The 19,031-nt window shown below is 44.8% G+C and overlaps 1 protein-coding gene and 1 long non-coding RNA gene across 2 annotated transcripts; both read right to left on the bottom strand.

The window, feature by feature from the left end:
- Positions 1-3,907: 3,907 nt before the first annotated feature.
- On the bottom strand, positions 3,908-4,948 carry LOC103317118 (speckle-type POZ protein B-like). The gene has a single exon (XM_008213891.1). It carries the CDS (start codon positions 4,946-4,948, stop codon positions 3,908-3,910), a length of 1,041 nt encoding a protein of 346 aa, XP_008212113.1.
- Positions 4,949-14,686: 9,738 nt separating this feature from the next.
- On the bottom strand, positions 14,687-18,569 carry LOC103317114. The gene is made up of 2 exons (XR_004226999.1): positions 18,269-18,569; positions 14,687-15,939 (listed from the first exon to the last, which is right to left on the bottom strand). It is a non-coding gene; the product is annotated as an uncharacterized LOC103317114 (long non-coding RNA).
- Positions 18,570-19,031: the final 462 nt, after the last annotated feature.

Below are 19,031 nucleotides of genomic sequence, written 5' to 3'. Positions count from 1 at the left end.
AGAGAGAGCGCGAGCAACTTGATATTATTTGTCACCCTGTTCCGTAGTCAGGTAGATTAAAGTGGCTTGAGGTTGAGTCGAAGAAAAGGGATTATGGGTATCCAAATATCCAAGCCGCGGGCATAATGAGGCTAAGCGCGAGAACCCAGAAGTCCGAAAACTTTCTTATAGTCTTTCGGGGGACACAACGACGGATCTGTCTCTATCTCCCTCTCTCGCTGTCGGCTCCTCTATTCTTCCGCTCGTCTATATTCCTTATCTCTTTCTGCCATATCCACCGCCGACTGCGTCCCTCTGTTTCTTCCACTCCCGGCTCTTATTTGACATCTTTGTTTCTTCTCTACAGCTTCGTTGATTATTATGCAGCGCCTATTCTCGATATAGCGAGTTTATAGAATCATCACTTGGCCAAAAGAAGTATAAGGTGTCACATTTTCAAATTAATTCCTGCCATTTTCCGAAACGTATAATAGAAGCTCCATGAGACAATGTACTAGACAAGAAGAAGAAAAAGAAGATATAGCCGCTGCATGCAGTACACAGCGGTACAGGGGGCTATATATAGAGCCTTCTCGCTTTCCCGGCGGATTCATTACACTTAACGAGGGTTTATTATTTAAAAAGGATTACGCTAATTCGGGTAGCGGCCGAGTATTTACGTTGCGGTCTACTCGGCGCTCCGAGGAAGAAGACGGCGAAGAAGAAGAAGCCCCAGCAGCGGGGATGAGTGCGCGCACGGAGCGCAAGAGCAGCTACACTATATCCCCCCCCTCTCTCTGTCTCGTTACACGGCTGCGTACTGCTGCGGTAAGAAACAGACGATTATCCGTTTGCGGTTTTCGTGCCGCGCTAAGACCGAAGGAATTCGACCGCCTTTGCGCGCGCTCCGATCGGTCTCGATGCGTCGGAGATTTGCGCAGAGCATTTGCACATTGTTACAAGGGGAATCGCGTTACGTACATCAATATTATATCCGTTTACGCGATAGGGGAAACGACATTACTCGCCGAGGGATAAGTACGTTGACTGCACTAATGAGCCTTGCACTTCGCAACATCGCCGCGCGATTATCCCCGGCCGATATAGCCTCTTCGCGCGCGAGAGGACGTGTGCATACGGTACGCGTGCTGCAAATCTTGGCATCAATAATCCGAAAAGGCCCCTATCTGCACGCGCGCATACATATGACCCGTCGAGGAGTGTGTACGTATACGTGTGTGTGTATACGGGGGAGAGGGCGCTCGATAATGTTCTGTCGACATGATGATGGATCGAGTGTCCCGACCAGGTAGGTAAATGCGAGCGGGCCACGTTTCACACCAGCGAATCGAGTCGATAGCCATCGTCGACGAGCTCCGAGCCTCGATGTAATGTAGTCCATACTCGCTCTCCTGTGTGTCTGCAGATCGAGAGGCTACTCCCTCCTTCTCCGCGCTATAGCGAGGAAATTGAAAAACCGATGAATCTAGTGTGGGGCGTGTGTACTTTGGAGTTGTGTGTGTGTGTGTGTGTGTGTGCAGCGTGCAAAGGTACGATTAGTTTGCTTTTATACACTCGACGAAGCGATCGTTTGCAGTGTGAAAAATATTACACAGCTTGTTAGTGCGCGTTTCCAATATGCAAATTTCCGCGCGTTTAATGCAGACATTACAAATTTAGCAGTGTGCGGTCGGGAGACACTGGCACGTGCCGCATTACGGCGGTATAATTTTATTCCTTGGAGCCAACCTTATACACGACACCCTCTCTTTTCAACCCACTCGAATCGCGAACGAATTTTCATTCATCCTTATGTACGCTCGCTTGTGCGCGATAACGCTCGAGCGTGCATTGTCTCGATAATAGACCTTTGTTCCGTCGCTCATCAGTCGTGTGTAACAACGACGCCTTCTAGAAAAAACGTAAATTCCAATTCAAACGCCCGTGTACCTATACACAGCTCACACGTATGAAGCATTGCAGGTAAATCAAGCGCCTACACGTGCAATTACGCGAAGTTGGCGCAGCGGCCGGTTAATTGCTTTATTCAGAGACGATCAATCTGCAATTAGAACCATACTGTCCAGTGAAAAGCATCTCGCGCGAAAATCCTTCCAACGAGAGAGGGAGAGAGCTGAAATCTCGACGTCTGCAATAACGTGGCATTATATATAGACATAGACGGGAAAACAGCGCTCGCGAATCTTTGCCGCGCCGCTCGCTCGGAACGAGCGTGTCATTATCGCGACTTGGCTCGTCGCCGCGCGCGGATTGATGAGCTGTCTTTTATTTCTCTCTTTTTCTCGTGCTACTCTTCCCTCCGATCGAGTATTATTTCGTAATAAATATTCTCGTGCGCGCACGCTTTATCGATCGAGTATAAATTGCGCGGCACGCTTCGTGTCCCGATGGAATATTATTGCAGATAATTAGCGAGCTTATTGTACCGTGTATAGTGTACGATAATAGAACCGAAGTGAAATCGTCTTTAAACGTCTTCCATTGTTTTCGTTTATTCGCGTGATAGAAGCTATTGCTATTTTCGATCTTAAAAATTCAAATTCCCTCGAATCATCAATTCTCGTGAGCAAAAAGCCGATCACAGAGAGGCTTATAAGTGCCCGGCAATTAAAAACACGTAAAGATCGGCTTATGACATGAAATCAACTTAGAAAGCGTCGGGCTCGGGATATAAAAAGAAAGAGCGCATATCAGTGAGAGTCACGCCGAGAGTCACGCGCGCCTGAGTCGGAAAGGAGAGGACGACGAGGAGATCGGTGACACGAGGCACGAAGGTATGATCGATGAGAGGGCGGCCAGTTTACGTGATCGGACCACGATCACTCGCGGACGGGGTGGTCCCGGCGTCTATTTCTCTCTCCCTCGTATGCGCGCACCTCTTCCGCGGCTCTTTTCCCCGAACTCTCCTTTCGATGTCCTCTTGTTATACACCTATATATATACACACACACGAAGTACACTGTATGGTCCTTATCTTCGCTGTATAGCAGACTTGTTTTGCGAATAAAAAGATCATCTGCGCTTTATTAAATTATGTGTAAGATGTTCTCCTCGATTATTTTCTTTATTTTAAGCTCCATTAGCTTTCCAAGGGTATACCAACGGCGTCGGCTCTTCATTGATTTTTGTGTGCATACAATCTTTTCGAAGCGAGAGCGTTAATTATAATAGAAAAAATATTATTCTCGAATTATCGCACGTAATGCTTACTCTTCGTTAACAAGCTCATTACCGAGCTGCAGATATACTTCGATTATCAACATTTATACATATACTCGCGCGCGTAACAGAAAAAGCAACGAAACCCAAACCTGCAACTCGAGCGGAAAAGCCGGTGTGTACTTACACATACGGGCTTACTTTGCAAATGTATAAAATAACGCAAAGCAAATAGTCTCGCAGCGAAAGGAGCGAAGGACGCATAGCCAAAGGAGCATATGCGAGCGGACGAGGGAAGCGGGCAGCACCTCTGTCACCGAGTGACGGATCTTGTTGTCATGTTTCTCAGACGTTGGCGGCTGCCGCCAAGGACTTCGAAAAATGCCGCTCGCACGCGCGCGCGCCTCCTGTCCGACTGTCTCCATCCTACTTTGCTCGCGCGCATATGCTTACCTCTTGTAGATTATATATGCATCGTACGAAGAAGAGGAACTGGAGGAGACGCGCGGCTATCGACCGTCTGTGTCCGCAGAACTTTCCTCTTCCTTCGCCAGCGAACGTCGAGTTTTTTGATATTTTTTTAACGTGTCCGAGCTCGCTTTTTTAACGTCTTTCCTTCGATTTTAATGTGTACGAATTAGATCGCTGGTTTTATACTCGGGAATATTATTTACTCTTCGATGGATAAGTTTATATCCGTAATTTTTATTTATTTATCAATCTGTACAAGAACTGAAAATACAATCGATTAAGTCTGCGTCGCATTCGTCAAGCTCCGAAAAATTCGGAGCATCGGATGAGGGTGAAGTACTTCCATGGTTTTGAAACCGATGGAACTGGTCACTTCGCTGGCGTGCGCGACGATGAAATTCGAGGCCTGCTCCCTCAGACTTTCGGCCTTGTAATTTTCAGCGACGTAAAGAGTGTCGACGGCGTTCTCGGTGTTTAAATTTTGACACAGAACCTCTTCGCACAAACTCTTCAGCTGCTGTATCTCGAACCGATCAGCTACGATCAAAAGTTCTTTGGCCACGTTCTTGATATTCTCCACCTTTCCACTGTAGATAAATCTCAAAACTTCTTTAAACGTTTCAGCGTCTGTATAGGGTATGTGCAAGATGCTTTTGGTATCGTTGTTAACACTTTTCCGTAACTCTTCTTTCAAAACTGGGCTAACCGAGGCCAGTATCGCTTTGTGGGCTTCGAACACATCATCACCCGCGAGAAGTAGAACGTCGCTGAAGAGCTTGTCGTCCAAAAGTTTTGCGAAATTGTCGTAGTGGGCTTCCTCGGATACTTTCGAGCTTTTGACAGTGCAGTGTCCAGAAATATTCACGAGACGAACGTTCATGAAGATGTCGACGATCATCGTCAGTCTGTCGTCGGGTAGCAGAGCGTAAGCTTTGTTGTAGATCGAACTGCTTTCGATGAACTGATAGTAGCCGTTCCTGGTAGCTGATGGGCCAAACGTATAGGGCAGGGATTTAACGTTCGCGATTTTATTGTAGCCGCTTAGTAACGCGAGATTGAACATCACTTTGACTTTGTTTCCGGAAACGTGTTTCAAAAACAGAGTCAGGTAATCGCTGTAATTGCGATTATAGCCTTTTGGATACAGATGCAATTGCCACTTGTGTTCGTCGTCGTCTCCGGTCGAAAATACGGGCGACTCGATAATCTCGCCCGTTTCTTGATCGCAAAAACTGAAGTTGGTTATGGTCCACGCGTACGTCAGTCTTCTCACGTCCACCTGCGTGACACCCCACTCGTCGAAAGAGTGCAGCGTCATAGCAGTTGAAGAAGTAGCCAACAGAAGAACGATGCATGGCGAAAAACTGTCGGTACACTTTTTGAACATATTCCTCTCTACGAATCGACGACGAGTGAATTCAAGTACAGACTGCCGAGAGTCACGGGCTCGACTGAAACTTTTGCCATCATCGTATCGGGCATTATCATGTGCATAGCGCACGTTATATTTTTAGCTCAAGAACGATGAGCCGAGAAAGAAGATAAAAGCCATCTACTGATTTCCTTTTTCCCTCATGCATCTGTAGTAGCAGCTCTCGGAGCGAACGTATCACGTCACGATAAAAAGAAAAGAAAAGAGAAGAAAAAATCCAGCGTACGTCACAGCGGGATGCCTCAGCGCCAGTCGTTTTTCAAGATCGGCTCCTTCTTTTCTGCACGTGAGAAATGTAAGAGGTAGACCAAGTGTACTTTGTGTCGAGCCTGTGTATAGGTATATACGAAGGAGACGAAGAGGCGGAGCGCGATATTTGAAATTCGTATACGACGGCGTGTATAAGGCGGATGGACGCGAGAGAGCACCAAGTGGACTCGTGCTGAGCGCTGCTGTTCAGTGGCGAACGACGTCTGGAATTAGATGCCTTTTCGACGTCGCAACATAATCGAAGAGATTTTTGTCTCGTTTTTCACTACATCTCGATAAATATGAAACCGAAATTTCGAAGCGAGATCAAAATACCGTTTATAATTATACTCGGCTTATCGTATAAAACGTTGCGTGAGATCGGGAAAATAGGAGCGCTAATCGAGTGGAAAGAAGACTACGAGGTGCCAACTGCGGATGCTTATGCAATCAGCTGGCGATGCAGCATCCAGAAACACAAGAGAGAGAGTCTATAACGACGAGCGAGACAACCAGTAGCTCGATCCTCCAGGTATCCCGCTGACCTCTTCTGGTTCTTGTCGTCTCGCTTGTTGAAGCTCGCTTCGTGAACCCTGACGTAAAGAATGCTTTGCTCGACGCCGAGAGATGCTGCAGCGCTGCTCACTCGCGCGTCGCGGCTACCGGTGTAGTCTGACATTCGTTCGAAAATAAAGGAGAAGAAGACGAAGATTCCTGGGCCCGGATCGCGGGCTGATTTCGAAATTCCATTTGCATGATAGTTTAATTATCCACCGCGCAGCTGCGCGGCTAACTCACGGGGCTATCATTTGGATGGCCGTTGATGCGTGACGGGTGGTGCATAGCTATAGGTGCCTATAAAGCGAGAAAGAAATTGCAACTGCGGGATCGCACAAACGAATCTTTGAGGAAAATAATCGATTTTACGATCCCGGGAGTACGAGCTATACATGGCAGTAATTCGCGGTAAAAATCCAATTCGTCTCATGCGAAAATAGATTAGGCGATCTCTCTGTGCTATGTGTAGCTGTGTGTAGCTCTCGAATGGCTTCGTGTAATGCGCTCGGTGTATCGTAGCGAGCACATCGCGATCAGCGCAGTCTTGCGTGTAACGTGGTCAATCACAGTCACATGCGCGGCGCGGAGTCAGAGACCAACTGTTCCCCTGAGTCGAGTCGGCAACGCGGTTCCTCTGCTATATGCGCGTATGTGTGTGCGTACACCGCACATCAGTGCAAAAAGCCGAGATTAAAGGGGCGCGTGGCTCGTTTCTTTGGCTTGTTTCATTTTTCATCGGATGTATCGTGTTGCATGGCGACGCGCGTTTGGCGGAATAGTTCTGGATATTTTCTTTCGATTCGCATCCATCTGAGTTTATTAAACGTTGTAAAATTTCTCAAAATTAAACACGTACTCGTACTAAAAAGAAGTGCGAGAAAAAAAAATCGAACAAAGAACTAATATGCACAAAGAGCAAGAAAAAGTGCAGAAAGAGAGAGCGGCCCGCGATGAAGATAAAAAAACTATCGAAAGACAAAGAAAATGAAGAAAAAAAGGGACCGGCGCGATACATACGCACGCGCGTATAACATGTGCGATGCTGCTGCAGCGGTTCTTCTCGAGTGTCCCGTCAAAGAGAGAGAGAGAGAGAGAGAGAGAGAGAGAGAGAGAGAGAGAGAGAGAGAGAGAGGGCGAGAGAGGAGCTGCATTCCTAGACAGCTTACCTCTCGACGCGGCTATCGGGACGATCAAGGCGGCGCTTCTTCCTTCGATCTTCTCTCCCTCGCTTTATACTTTTTCCCCGATCCTTTCACCGTGCATCCCAAAAGCTGGCGGATTTGTTTCTGCCTCTTATCCTCCGGTGCCCGCGCGAGCGGCGCAATGAAGGAGGCTCGTCCCGCGCACCACAAAGGACTGTTGGGGCTTTTCTCTCCTCTGCGGATCGCTTCTTATGTATAAACGTGTGGGGGTATATAATGTGTGTTTCTTTTTTTCTTCGCTCTCTCGGCTCTTTCATCGGAGGCGCGCGGCGACGAGAAAAATCTTTGATTTTTGCTCTTGTGCAGCGGCTCGGTACGCGAGAGTGACTCTCCCGAGCGGGTATACGCAGGTATATCTTTGATGTCGAACCATCTGGTATAATACGTGCGTTTCAGCTGATATAGTTTATCTATAAGGTTTACGAAATTTCAGATTTTTTTTTCCAAGGACTTATTTGCATGGTGAGTAATTCAGGATTGTCCGTGAGGCTGCAGTTTGTGCATACCGAGTATGCGCGGAGAAATGCCCTTTACCGATTCAACTAGCTGACTAGCGAAGATAGGTAACTTCCTATAACCCTTATCACTATTTACACAGCGAGTCTAGATAATATAGCATTTTACCACAGTCCAAACTGCCTATTTGGGCCTACTGTGTATGCCTACTGTCGTGAATTTACAATCATTGCGCTAGTAAATTGTACAATTTCTTACTGTCTTTTGTCATCAATTTTACATAAATTTTTTGTATTAAGTCATTAAATGTAGAAGTAAGCGACTACACTTTTATTAATCTTTCCACCTTTTGCTTCCTCCTAGAAATAGCTTTGTAATAGTCAAACTTTCGACTTCATTAAATCCCTGTAATTGATACCCCACTCATATTATAAGTGTTCTCCTATACTTTCCATACTACGCCCCTTTTTTACAGACTTACTCATACCTAATGCTGGCATTGTAGTTATTAAGATGGATGCATTTTTCATTCGTTTCAGATGTACTGGCTGCTAATATTTAAACTATATTAGAAACAAGTACATTATAAAACATTAGTATTCATCATCGAATCTCTTTTTTTTTGCGCATATAAGAATTATGATCAAACTGTAATGGTTTACTACAAATTTTTCATAATTTTACTGATAATTGTTAGCTCCTACAGAGTGATGATTACGGTGCGAACCGCCAGGGTCGACAGCTGCTTGACCACTAAGTTCGACTCTGTCCAGACCCTGTGGATCGCTCAACGATCATTTGCAAATTTCCTCTGCAATCCCGAAGTAAATCAAACTATGCAAGTTTTTAAATTGATTAGCAACTTTAGACGCGCTTTGCGCGCAGTTATATCGTGAGCAACTGAAACAGCAGGCCAAATAAGGCAGTTTTATCATGGGTGGCATACCAGTATATCTATAGACTTGGCGCGCATATTAATACGAGGGAATCGGAAAAGGTCCATGCGCCACCTATTGTCGCCTTCCTTAGACTGAGATATAGTTTAAACGGCGACAAAAGAGCCAGTTCAAAACTGCTTTGTTTTCATAACTAATACGCTAATACTGATAACTAATACGCTCAATATCGTCGTGCGTTTCTTTTTTTACGTTTTCGAGGTTAGGAGCTCATGCATGTACGAAAACCAATCCAAAATATAAATTTAAATTTTAAATTGATTATTAAACGTGACCTTTTTTCGATTGACCAATGAGATGACGCATATGATGAAGAAAGCGAAACTTTTAAGTGGGATTATGCCACTTTAAGGTTATGTACCGAGAAGCTGCTGTCGGCTCAAAGCACCACTGCGCAGGCGCGACATACACTCTCGATGTTTTCACTCGGTTCGATTATTTGAAACACAACTAATTACGATATTATTTATAACTTTATAACGGAATTCTTGTTTTCACAGCTTGGGGCTGAGAACTTGAGAACGTATTGCGAATGAAAAATAATTCAATCGAAATGCACACGATGAATTGGCGAGGAACATGGAATGCGATACATATTTCGATTCATTAGATCTATTATCGCAATCATTCTTTTGTAAAGGGATATTGCAAAAAAAAACGTTAAATAATAGGGTTACTTGAAAATGTCTCTTGCGCACTAGGTTTCGACTAAAGCCAAAAAATTAATGGTAAATCTTTTTATTAATCTACAAGAAGATCAAGGTTCAATATACTCCGACTTTTAAAAAAGCAATTTCACCATAAACATTTCAGAAAGCAAAAATCATATCAATTTACTTTAATAACCAAATACTTAACAGTAGAGCTAACTGGCTCCAGTTGTTGTAATTTGAGATCTCCCGTGATGTTTCACAATGAAATAGTAGAACGCCGGGTCCGCAGCATCCGAATTTTGAGATCGACGAGTTTATTCAGGAAACTACACACGAACCCTCGGAATGCACGAACCGGCGCAGAGGGCTTACCGTCCGAAGTAATAAGGACCTTGAATATTTTATTAGAATCATAGGATATAATCATCAGTTTTGAAAACAACTGCTTTTAATTCACTTTCAATTGACATAGCACATCCAACCGGTCGAATCTCGCCCCGACACATTGTTTATCCTCAAACTCAGATCCGCGTGTACATGCTTGTGTAAACTCCAGAGAAAGCAAATGGAAAAAGCGATCCGATCCCCGATATTCCGCTTTACGAAATTCACGCCCGCGAACAAAAAGGTCTCATCCGCGCGTGTGTAATATCAAAGCGATTCGTCCGCGGCAGACCACAATAAGACTCCACGGTGTCCCGCTTGTATCACTCGATGCGTAAAAAACACGCGCGACTACTCTGCCGACACATGCGCGCACTCCGAGCGACCGGCGTATCTACGCGTATTATGAAAAGGAGAGCGAAAAGTATAGGAGAGAATTAAAAAAAAAGCGCGCGGCGCTCTCGGCCATATAATCTCGGAAAATTGTGTCAGCAAACAGCGTCTTTGTGCGGGCACAACGGCAGGTCGTTTACGTCACGCCGCCCATTCTGAAAAGTAATCTACACCGGCGTTCGTTCCTTCAGTCAGAGAGGCCGCTTTTTTTATACGCGTACATGCACACTGCGCAGACAAAAAGCTTCGTGTCCTGGCTCGTGCATCAGCAGCAGTGGCATCGACGACAGAAGAAGCCGCGGTCCCTAATGCGAAAGCCATTGAAGGAAAAAAGCGTATAGCGGTCGGATGATCTCGCGTAAGCACGTTATTCGCTGCGTTTCTCTCTTGGCATACAGCCCGGAGAAAAAGAGAGGGAGAGAGGAGTGCATCGCAAGGGGCTGCCGCCGCATATCGTTGCTTCTTAGGGCTGGCTTAAAGCTACCCCCCGAGGCGACGCAGCGACGGCCTCCCTGTCTCCTACTTAACGTGCGCGCGGGCTTAGGTCTTCTCTCTTGCTTGCTCTCGCAAATCTCGGCCTGTTTACCTGTGCCAGCCTCGTTTTTACGAAAATTACTCGCTCTGCTCTCTCTCTCTCTCTCTCTCTCTCTCTCTCTCTCTCTCTCTCTCTCTCTCTCTGCGCGGCCGAGGGGGGCCAATGAATGAGCGGCTCGAAGACATCCCGGCACAATGCCGGACAATTTGTCGGTTAACGAAAGGGGAGGAGTGTATAAGCTCGCGACGTTTAGGCTAATTTCCGAGTTCACACTTTATTTGCCGCGAATGCCTCTATACCATATAACTATGCGAGCTGCCCGCTGGGCTGCACATTCAACTCATTGTACGGCATTACACTGCCCGTGTTTCTTTGCGTTGCCGAGCTCGCATTGTCGCTGGGAAATTGCGTACGCGAGACACCGCTTTTACAGCGCGGAGTTCGAAAAGACTTCCGCACAAGTTTGCGTACAATGCGCGGAAAGCCGGAACACGCGAGAAAGAGAGCATAGAGAGTGCGAAAGCAGATAAACAAATACCTTGCCGAGCTGGGAGAGAAAAAGAAAAAAATCGTCGACGCGCGAGCATCCAGCGTATATATAAGTAAGCCCGTCGCGCGCGCGTGCTAAGTGCCAAACCATCGGCAGCTGCTTTTTTCGGCGCATAAGTATGCTATCTATGGTCGAGATGCGCGCGCGCGAGCTAGTTTTCAGTTTTTAAGGGTGGCAGAGCAGAGAACAAATACCACCTGGACGGCGGCGGGGATTCGAGAGGGGAGTGAGGGCCATTCGGATGCGACGAGGCGTGCAATGAGCCGCCGCGAAATGTATGTAAGGGAGATGCTCCCGGACCGTGCCCTTTCTCTCTCTCTCTCTCTCTCTCTCTCTTTCTCTCTCTCTCACTACTGTCTGCTCTCTGTGTATACTGTGTATATGGCTACTCGATGCTGCTGCTCATCGCGTCGCTTTCGCTTTCGCTTAGCTTCCTTTGCTGATTCTTCTTCTTTCCGCTGTACTTCCTTCTTCCTTTTTGCGCGCGCGCAGGAGCCTTTCCACGAATTTTACTCTTCTTTTAGTTGGCCTGCGTTCTTTTGGCTGACCGCGGTCGATCGGCTGCTGTTGTGACTATAATTAGGCCTATTTGTCGGTATACATTTTTTCTATCTTATAATCAATCCCGCAACGTTTTCAAAATCTTTTTCTCATTGCTAACACCCGGAATCAATCTCAGCAAAAGCTTTCTATCGCCTCAACTTTTTGAGCAGAATTAATTACATAGCGCAATCAAATTTCCTACGTCCGGCGAAAGCACTTTTGGAAAAGAGCAAAAGGTGTGTGTAGGGATACAACCCCTGCGTACTCGTCGACCATAGATATTCGAGTTAGCTTCGAGAGCGGTGGTCGAACGAAGAAAGAGTATAGGAAGAGCACACTTACCGCACGTTACCATAATGAGTCGAAAAGTTGCGAGCGGTTGGCTGCGCAGCGCTGCCCCTTTTCATCGAACGCGGCTCTGCTGCAGCTCCTCGCCAAAGAGAGATTAAAGCGCCGCTTTCTTTATCAAGCTTTCTTTTCAACTCGCTTTTCTCTTTATACTCCCGCCGCTATGCGCATCTGCCTTTTATTTGATTTTTCCTCGTTGCGTTTTTAATAATTTAATTTGCGCCGTAAACTATACGACAAAAGAGCCGAACGAAATCAATTTTAACGAGTATACGAATTTTTGCCAAGGTGCATCGGAGTATAATAATAATTACATACACTCAACAAGATAAAAATTAACGATCGCGTTTAAAATTCTTCGGCGCGCGTATGGCTTTAGCGCAGCAAAAATTAATTAATTTTTCCGATAACGTTACATAATGATGATTGATCGCTCCTTACTCTCGAATACATATACAAATATATACCACATGCTCCGCGCTGCGACACGTATTTCCTGTCAACTTTCTAAATTGAGATAAGCCCGCTCACGGCAATACACGCACTCGAACAGCTCTCGACTCTATAGCTATATATAGTTCATAATCCATTCTCTGTCGGAGTCTCTCTCTCTCTCTCTCTCTCTCTCTCTCTCTCTCTCTCTCTCTCTCTCTCTCTATCGAGTGTTGACATTTGCAGGAATATATTTTTATTCCCCGCCGGCGGTGCTGGGCACTGCAGGCATAAGTCACGGGGTACATATCGTTGCATACAATCCCATAAATTAGCGCGCGATCAGCCGCGTTTTTTCGAGTAGCGCGCGCGCACACGCCGAGAGAGGAGATGCACGTGCGATATATCCAGATACACCGACATGGGCTGGGGTCCGAACGAGCTGTGTGTATAATAGAGAGCGAAGAATATAGGAGGGAAAAAACGAGAGATGGAGAGAAGGGGCTTGTTTGAAGATGGGGTGCATAACTTTGGGCAAAACACGAGCCGCGCTACTGCAGCCACTGGTACGGCCCGCTTTTCATCAGAGGCGGCGCTTTGCGCCTACCCACAAGATTTTTGCCCCCCCTCTTTGAATATACACAAATGATGTGTGTACTCGTAATGCCTGTGTACACATCGGGCCTGTGTATGGATACAACCAAAATTTTCCAACTCTTTTTTCGTAAGTTTATTTCGTAGCATAGTTATTGTACAGATTCTTTCGTTCTCGCTCTTTGTCAGAATCACTTTACTCGAGACCGCAACGATGATGCATGCACCTTGTATATCCCGATCAAACGTATAATCCCAAAGTGTCCAGCGACAGTCCACATGCATACCCCTGCACTGCACCTCTCGATGAATCCCCTATAGGTATGTGTGAGAAAATCTTCCTATGGAAGCTACGTATATACGTATAGCACGAGAAAGAAAGAAAAGCCGCGCGCGCCTTTGGCGGCATTTCTTTTGCCCGACGTGTGCGCGACACACACACATACACAAAGATACGGTTTGGCGCAGCGGCATTTACACCTACTTACCCGGGGCCGAAGAGACCTACTTTGAAACGCATTATCGCGCCCCGTGCTCGCTCATGCGCGCGCAACGTATCGAGACAAGAGCTCCTCTCTTGCTGCTGCTGCTGCCCACCGCTGCTGGGAAAGTTTTTTCCTTCTTTTTTTCGTCGCCGGCGCCGCAGGTATATAGTACGCGAAGGCCACATAATCGCTGGAAAAATTCGGTCTACACGCGAGCTGCTCTGCTCGTAACTGGGATAAACGAGGTCAATTTTTGCGGCGGAGATGAAAGAGACGCAGAAAAGTGCCGACGCTGTGCTGCTGCTGCTGCTGCTGCTCTGATGTGTATACCACCCTGTCATCCGCAAAGTGTACGTACTCGAGTACATTGTACGTGTGGGAATATTTTCTGGCCAGGGTCTGATGTTGTGGTATTTTGAGCTCGAGTCATCGTTATTCTTCATAAGTTATAATAACGACATTGTAAAGATCCTTATATTAAACGACAACGCAACGCAAAATCGCAAAGGTATAAGCGTATGGAAATGAACGACGGTATACAAACAAAAATAATAAAAACAGTCTCATTTTTCTCGGCGTTAAACAACCCTCGTTAATATATACGCGAGAGTCGTCGCGACGTTCATCTCCGGCGACTCGTTTGGAATGAAAAGTGGCAGGTGAGTTTTCAATGAAAGATAGGCAAACACGCGCAAAAAATGAAAAATATGCGCAAAGCCAAATGAAAACACATTTATACGCGGAATAGCGAGAGTCGGAGGAAGAACGCGTATAGAAAAAGATGAGATAAAGTAGAAAAAAAGGAGGAGGAGTAGTAGGCTGCTGCGCTTTTTAATTGCGAGCAAGACGTCGCCGCGCGGAGAAAGGCGGCAAGGATCAGAGGATGTATCTCTCGCCTCCCTCGTATTCGCGGATGTTTTCAATTACATTACGTTCCTCTCCCTGCGACGGTGTCTGATTACACCGAGATATCGGCCCTCGTTGCCGCGAAATGCACTTGCCGCGGCGCGCGCGTTTATGTGTATACATATATACTCGCTACAGCCGCGTCGAATAATGCGTGAATCGTCCTCCTTGTATACTTTGTATACATACCTTCGCGAGTGTGCAAGTCGGAAGGGTTGAGTCACGATGCGGAGCGCTTTTGCCATCCAGCTTGCTATAACTGCGAGGCGTTTAGAAAAAGAAGGATGCTTTTTTAATGAATGGATTCGTTATATTTTTTAAAACCCTTGAATTCGTGTATGGATCTTGAAGCCGAGTGCTTTGTAATTTAGACTGAGAACTTTCTAGATATAATGTTTTATTTTCATTGCAACATTTTTTGAATTTATTGTCGTTGATATGCGATAATGCAGTTTTGCTTAAGTGCGTTCATTTTTGTGCACGAATCTATAGAGACGTAAAAAAGCAGGAGCAGAAGTCTGGAGGCATCACAACAACTGGTATATAAATGAGAAGTGTCACTCAAACGTCCAACTGTAATTAGGCGGATATCTATCCGCTACTCACTTGCTCGGCCCAGTCCTAATCTGGTTATCTGACGATCGCTCTGTCCGCCTTTTCTTCTTCTGTCTACTACTGCGCTCGTATACCGTTATTTCTTTTTTTTAACACTTTCTTCTCGCTTTCCACCTTCTTCGTCTCTCGTCTTCTTCCTTATACTCTTCTTCTTCGCCCCGAGAAAGAGAATGGATGGAGAAGGTTTTATCGAAGAGGAGATCGATCTCTTTTACACACAATCAGAAATCATCTCCAACATTATTTTAATTGTGTCGGGCTAATTCATCCGTTCTGTCACGGGAAGAATCATTTTTTAATAAATTATCATAAATTATTCAACGATGACTCGAACGTGTTCCACAAGCTTAATCATCGAAAATTACAACGTAGAAAAAGACCCGCGCAGGAAAATAAATAATTGGAAAAATGACCAACACGAAGAATCTCGATCGAGATCCGTTTGCGAGAGTCACACGCCAGCGTTGCTTCGAACAAAAAATCCAAACAGAATTTTTCCAGCGAATTTTCAGAACAAGGGACGACTGTCAACAGGCTGTGGAGGGTATCGCGGAAGCAAAAGGCTCGCTGGAACGCGTTGGCGGACGGCAAAGTCACGATTAGCGAGCGCCACACCGGGCAGCGGCGATAAAACCTAATGGCTTTTTGAACTGCGAGCGCGCGCGCGCACACGAGGAAAATACGAGATTAAACGAGGTTAAACGCGTTCGGGTCGATTTTGCGGGACTGTATTGACTATGGTGGATTTGTAAACCATCTCGCTGAAACTCGTTTCACACACAGGCGCGTATACGTCGACGTTCGTGCTGCGCAGTCGATTCAGCGCGCGGCTCCGAAAAATTTCACGCCGTGCGCCCGCGCTGCAGAGGTGCAAAAATCAGCGACTGCACGACCTACAGGATTAACTTGCCAGTGCGCTGATGAACATTTTCGATGATACACTTTACCCTCTTTGCGCCGCTCGCTCTGCTCTCTTTACTGGCTATTGCCCGGGTTTATTTATGGGCGGAAATTGACGCTGAAAATGATGAAAGAACGTATCGTTATTTTATTTTTTTATTTTTTATTTGCGATAAGAAAATTAAAGGATGTGGATTGAAATTCGATATTATTGGCATTTGTCTTTTTAATCGAATAATAGTATAATAGTCGTTGAATTATTGATTAACTTTTAGATATTGTAAATCTCACTTTTGATGACGATAATGTTGACGCATAAATCAAGCTTGTGTAACTCAAACTTAATTATTGCATATGGTTACGTTTGTTTATGACTTATATCATAGAAAAATATATGCACACAACTGTGACATATTACCCTGGTAGAAATGTCAACGGTTCAATGGCTTAGCAATGGCTTATTTAACCAATAACGCCAATGAACCGCTTAGAAAACCGCTAAATAACCGCTTACTGTAATAGAAGCTTATGCACAGCTCCTTGCAGTTAATTTGCTTAAATTCAGTTTACTAGCCATACGTATACAATTGTCAGGTTAAAACTTTTATTAATAAATATAAATTTACCTATATGATTGATTATAATTGAAAAAAGGTTAGGATATGCAAACGACATTAACAATTTTTAGATAATATATTTAAGTTGTATCTAGATAGGTTAAGAGGTTAGGATAACCACCAGCTAAATGAATCAATTTAATTTTATTAATATTTCAATTTTTTACATTTAATATAGTCCTATTCTACTATCTGAACAAGGTTTGTATGATACGCATGCACCGCGCTTCATTTCACTTGACCGTACCAAGTCATGAACTGTTATTGCATAATGTCATGCTGTCTGATCAAATAAAATAAATAAAAATTGTTTGTATTAGCAAACTAAATAGTTCAAAATGCCTTGTTCAACAAGACTAAACTAAAAAAGAACCAATTCAAATATTCATACAATAAAGAGTGTTTGAACTTATTAATCAGCTCTTGGCATTTTCAAAAAGAGTGCACATCAATAATCTTTATTGTGTTATTACTTTAATTGACTGATTTGAGATTTTGGTCAAAAATCACCGATGCCAAGAAAAATGTGAAATTCTTATATTATGTACTCAAAACCACAATGAATGTTTAAATGACTTGGTACGGTCAAGTGAAATGAAGTGCAGTGCATGCGTATCATACAAACCTTGTTCAGATAGTAGAATAGGACTATATTAAATGTAAAAAATTGAAATATTAATAAAATTAAATTGATTCGTTTAGCTGGTGGTTATCCTAACCTCGTAACCTCAAATTAACCTCCGGCAGACATCTTGGAAACTTAGCGGTTCCTAAGCCACATTTTTTGTTAAATTTTAGCTTGGCAACCGTTAAAACAGTTAGCTAAGTCTAAAGGTCTTAGCAAATTCGAACCTTTAATTTTCTACCAGGGATTAATCAAAACTTGAAAACTCTGGCAATACTCTGAAACGAATTTCTGTTGATACTTTATTTTGAAAAATTTTGCCAGAAATTCTGCCCAGAAATAGGGTCAATTTTCCACCAGGATTATTTTATTTCCAATAATGTAATTGTTATCAAGCAAAAGATAGAAATATGGATTCGAACACATTCTTCAATTCGATTCAAATTAAAATTTCAATTATTTAAAAAATATAAATGTACATTTTGGAACCATTCAGAGCAAATACCCTTTTACATATTAAGTTTTTATATATCTTCTTCGAATTATATTTACAGCATCCTGTCTTCAGGGAATACTACAGAAGCTATAAAAAACAGTTGTACAAATACAATTGTGCAGTTATTTGTATTTTCAAAGTATTAAATGCAAGTTTCTATTACTGTACGCAATTATAGCTATTGTGCACATTAACAATATCATTATCATATCATTAGTATCAAGTAGTCATCTAAGTTTGTCACTAAGTAAAATTCAATGGAAAGAATTTTACCATCGATTTTTTATATACTTCTCCTTACTCATTGGCTCTGTGATAAGTATAAACATTCATCAAGCCATATAAGTACTGAAAATACAAGCAAGAAATTTATTTCTGAACAATAATTGTGCATTCAACGTGCTCTTCAAAACTGGTACAGAAAAATCATTGCTTGAATGATAAAAATGTAAATCAAAACAACTAAAAACTATAAATCAAGTGATTTCAGAACACAGTTTGATTCAATATAGAGTGTGCTTTGCAAAACACTTTACAATTAAAACGAAAGAAGTCGAGAGAACCTTTTGGATTTCAAACTATGAAGGCGTAAATATGAACTTGACAAAAGCAAACGAAACATAATGCAACAAAAGAAAACACAAGCACAGCAGTTGACACTCGAATAAACATTCAGCCTATACACCTGCCGCATGTGCAGCGTACTCACGTCAAACAATATACACTTGTTCCTACTCCCTACAAACGTCAATCCTTGTTGACTACAAACCCTGCGATCGACGACTTATCAGCAAGAAAAATAAGAAGACCGAGTCCGCCAGTAGTAAGTACAGTGTCGTGTCTGACGTTGCGGGGCTTCAGCACAGTGGGCTCGCGTGGTGTTGCGGCAGCGATTACACACAGCGGCAGAGCGTCGCGGCGCCGGGCGTTTCGCCTCCCGCAGACCGGTGGCGCTGCTGTTCCACCAGCTCCCCCTCGTCCTTTCTCTCTCTTTCTCTCTCTCTATCCTCCAGGCCACATAGTCGTAACAATGGCGTCACGAGGCGCCCCGCCCTCTGCGAGGTCCGCGTGCCCTGCGTCACCCCCACTCTCGGCTCCCGCCAGCTGGCGCTCGCGTCCGCACCCCCACTCCCCAGTCCTGCGCGCCACGCCCACGTGACGCCTCCTCCATCGATGGCTCTGCACCACGCGTAGCTGCTGTCCTCCTCTCGCTCGCGCGCGACGGCCGAGGCATCGCCGCTGCTGGCGCCTCGACTAGCCTTTCTCCCTCGCTCTCAGCATTGTCACCGCCGCGGCGTGGATAGAGCGAGAGAGAGAGAGAGAGAGAGAGAGAGAGAGAGAGAGAGAGAGAGAGAGAGAGAGAGAGAGAGAAAGAGAGATGGATAGGCGCGCGCAGAGCGCAGGGAAGGGAGGCAGCCCCAATGCTGAAAGAGAAAAAAGGGAGCGTGGCGCTGCGCGGAGCGTGAGCAGCG

This window comes from Nasonia vitripennis (genome assembly GCF_009193385.2).
Source record: "Nasonia vitripennis strain AsymCx chromosome 3 unlocalized genomic scaffold, Nvit_psr_1.1 chr3_random0004, whole genome shotgun sequence".
Taxonomy (NCBI): domain Eukaryota; kingdom Metazoa; phylum Arthropoda; class Insecta; order Hymenoptera; family Pteromalidae; genus Nasonia; species Nasonia vitripennis.
The sequence above is the reverse complement of the archived record's forward strand: the minus strand, read 5'-3'. Positions and strand labels throughout refer to the sequence as shown.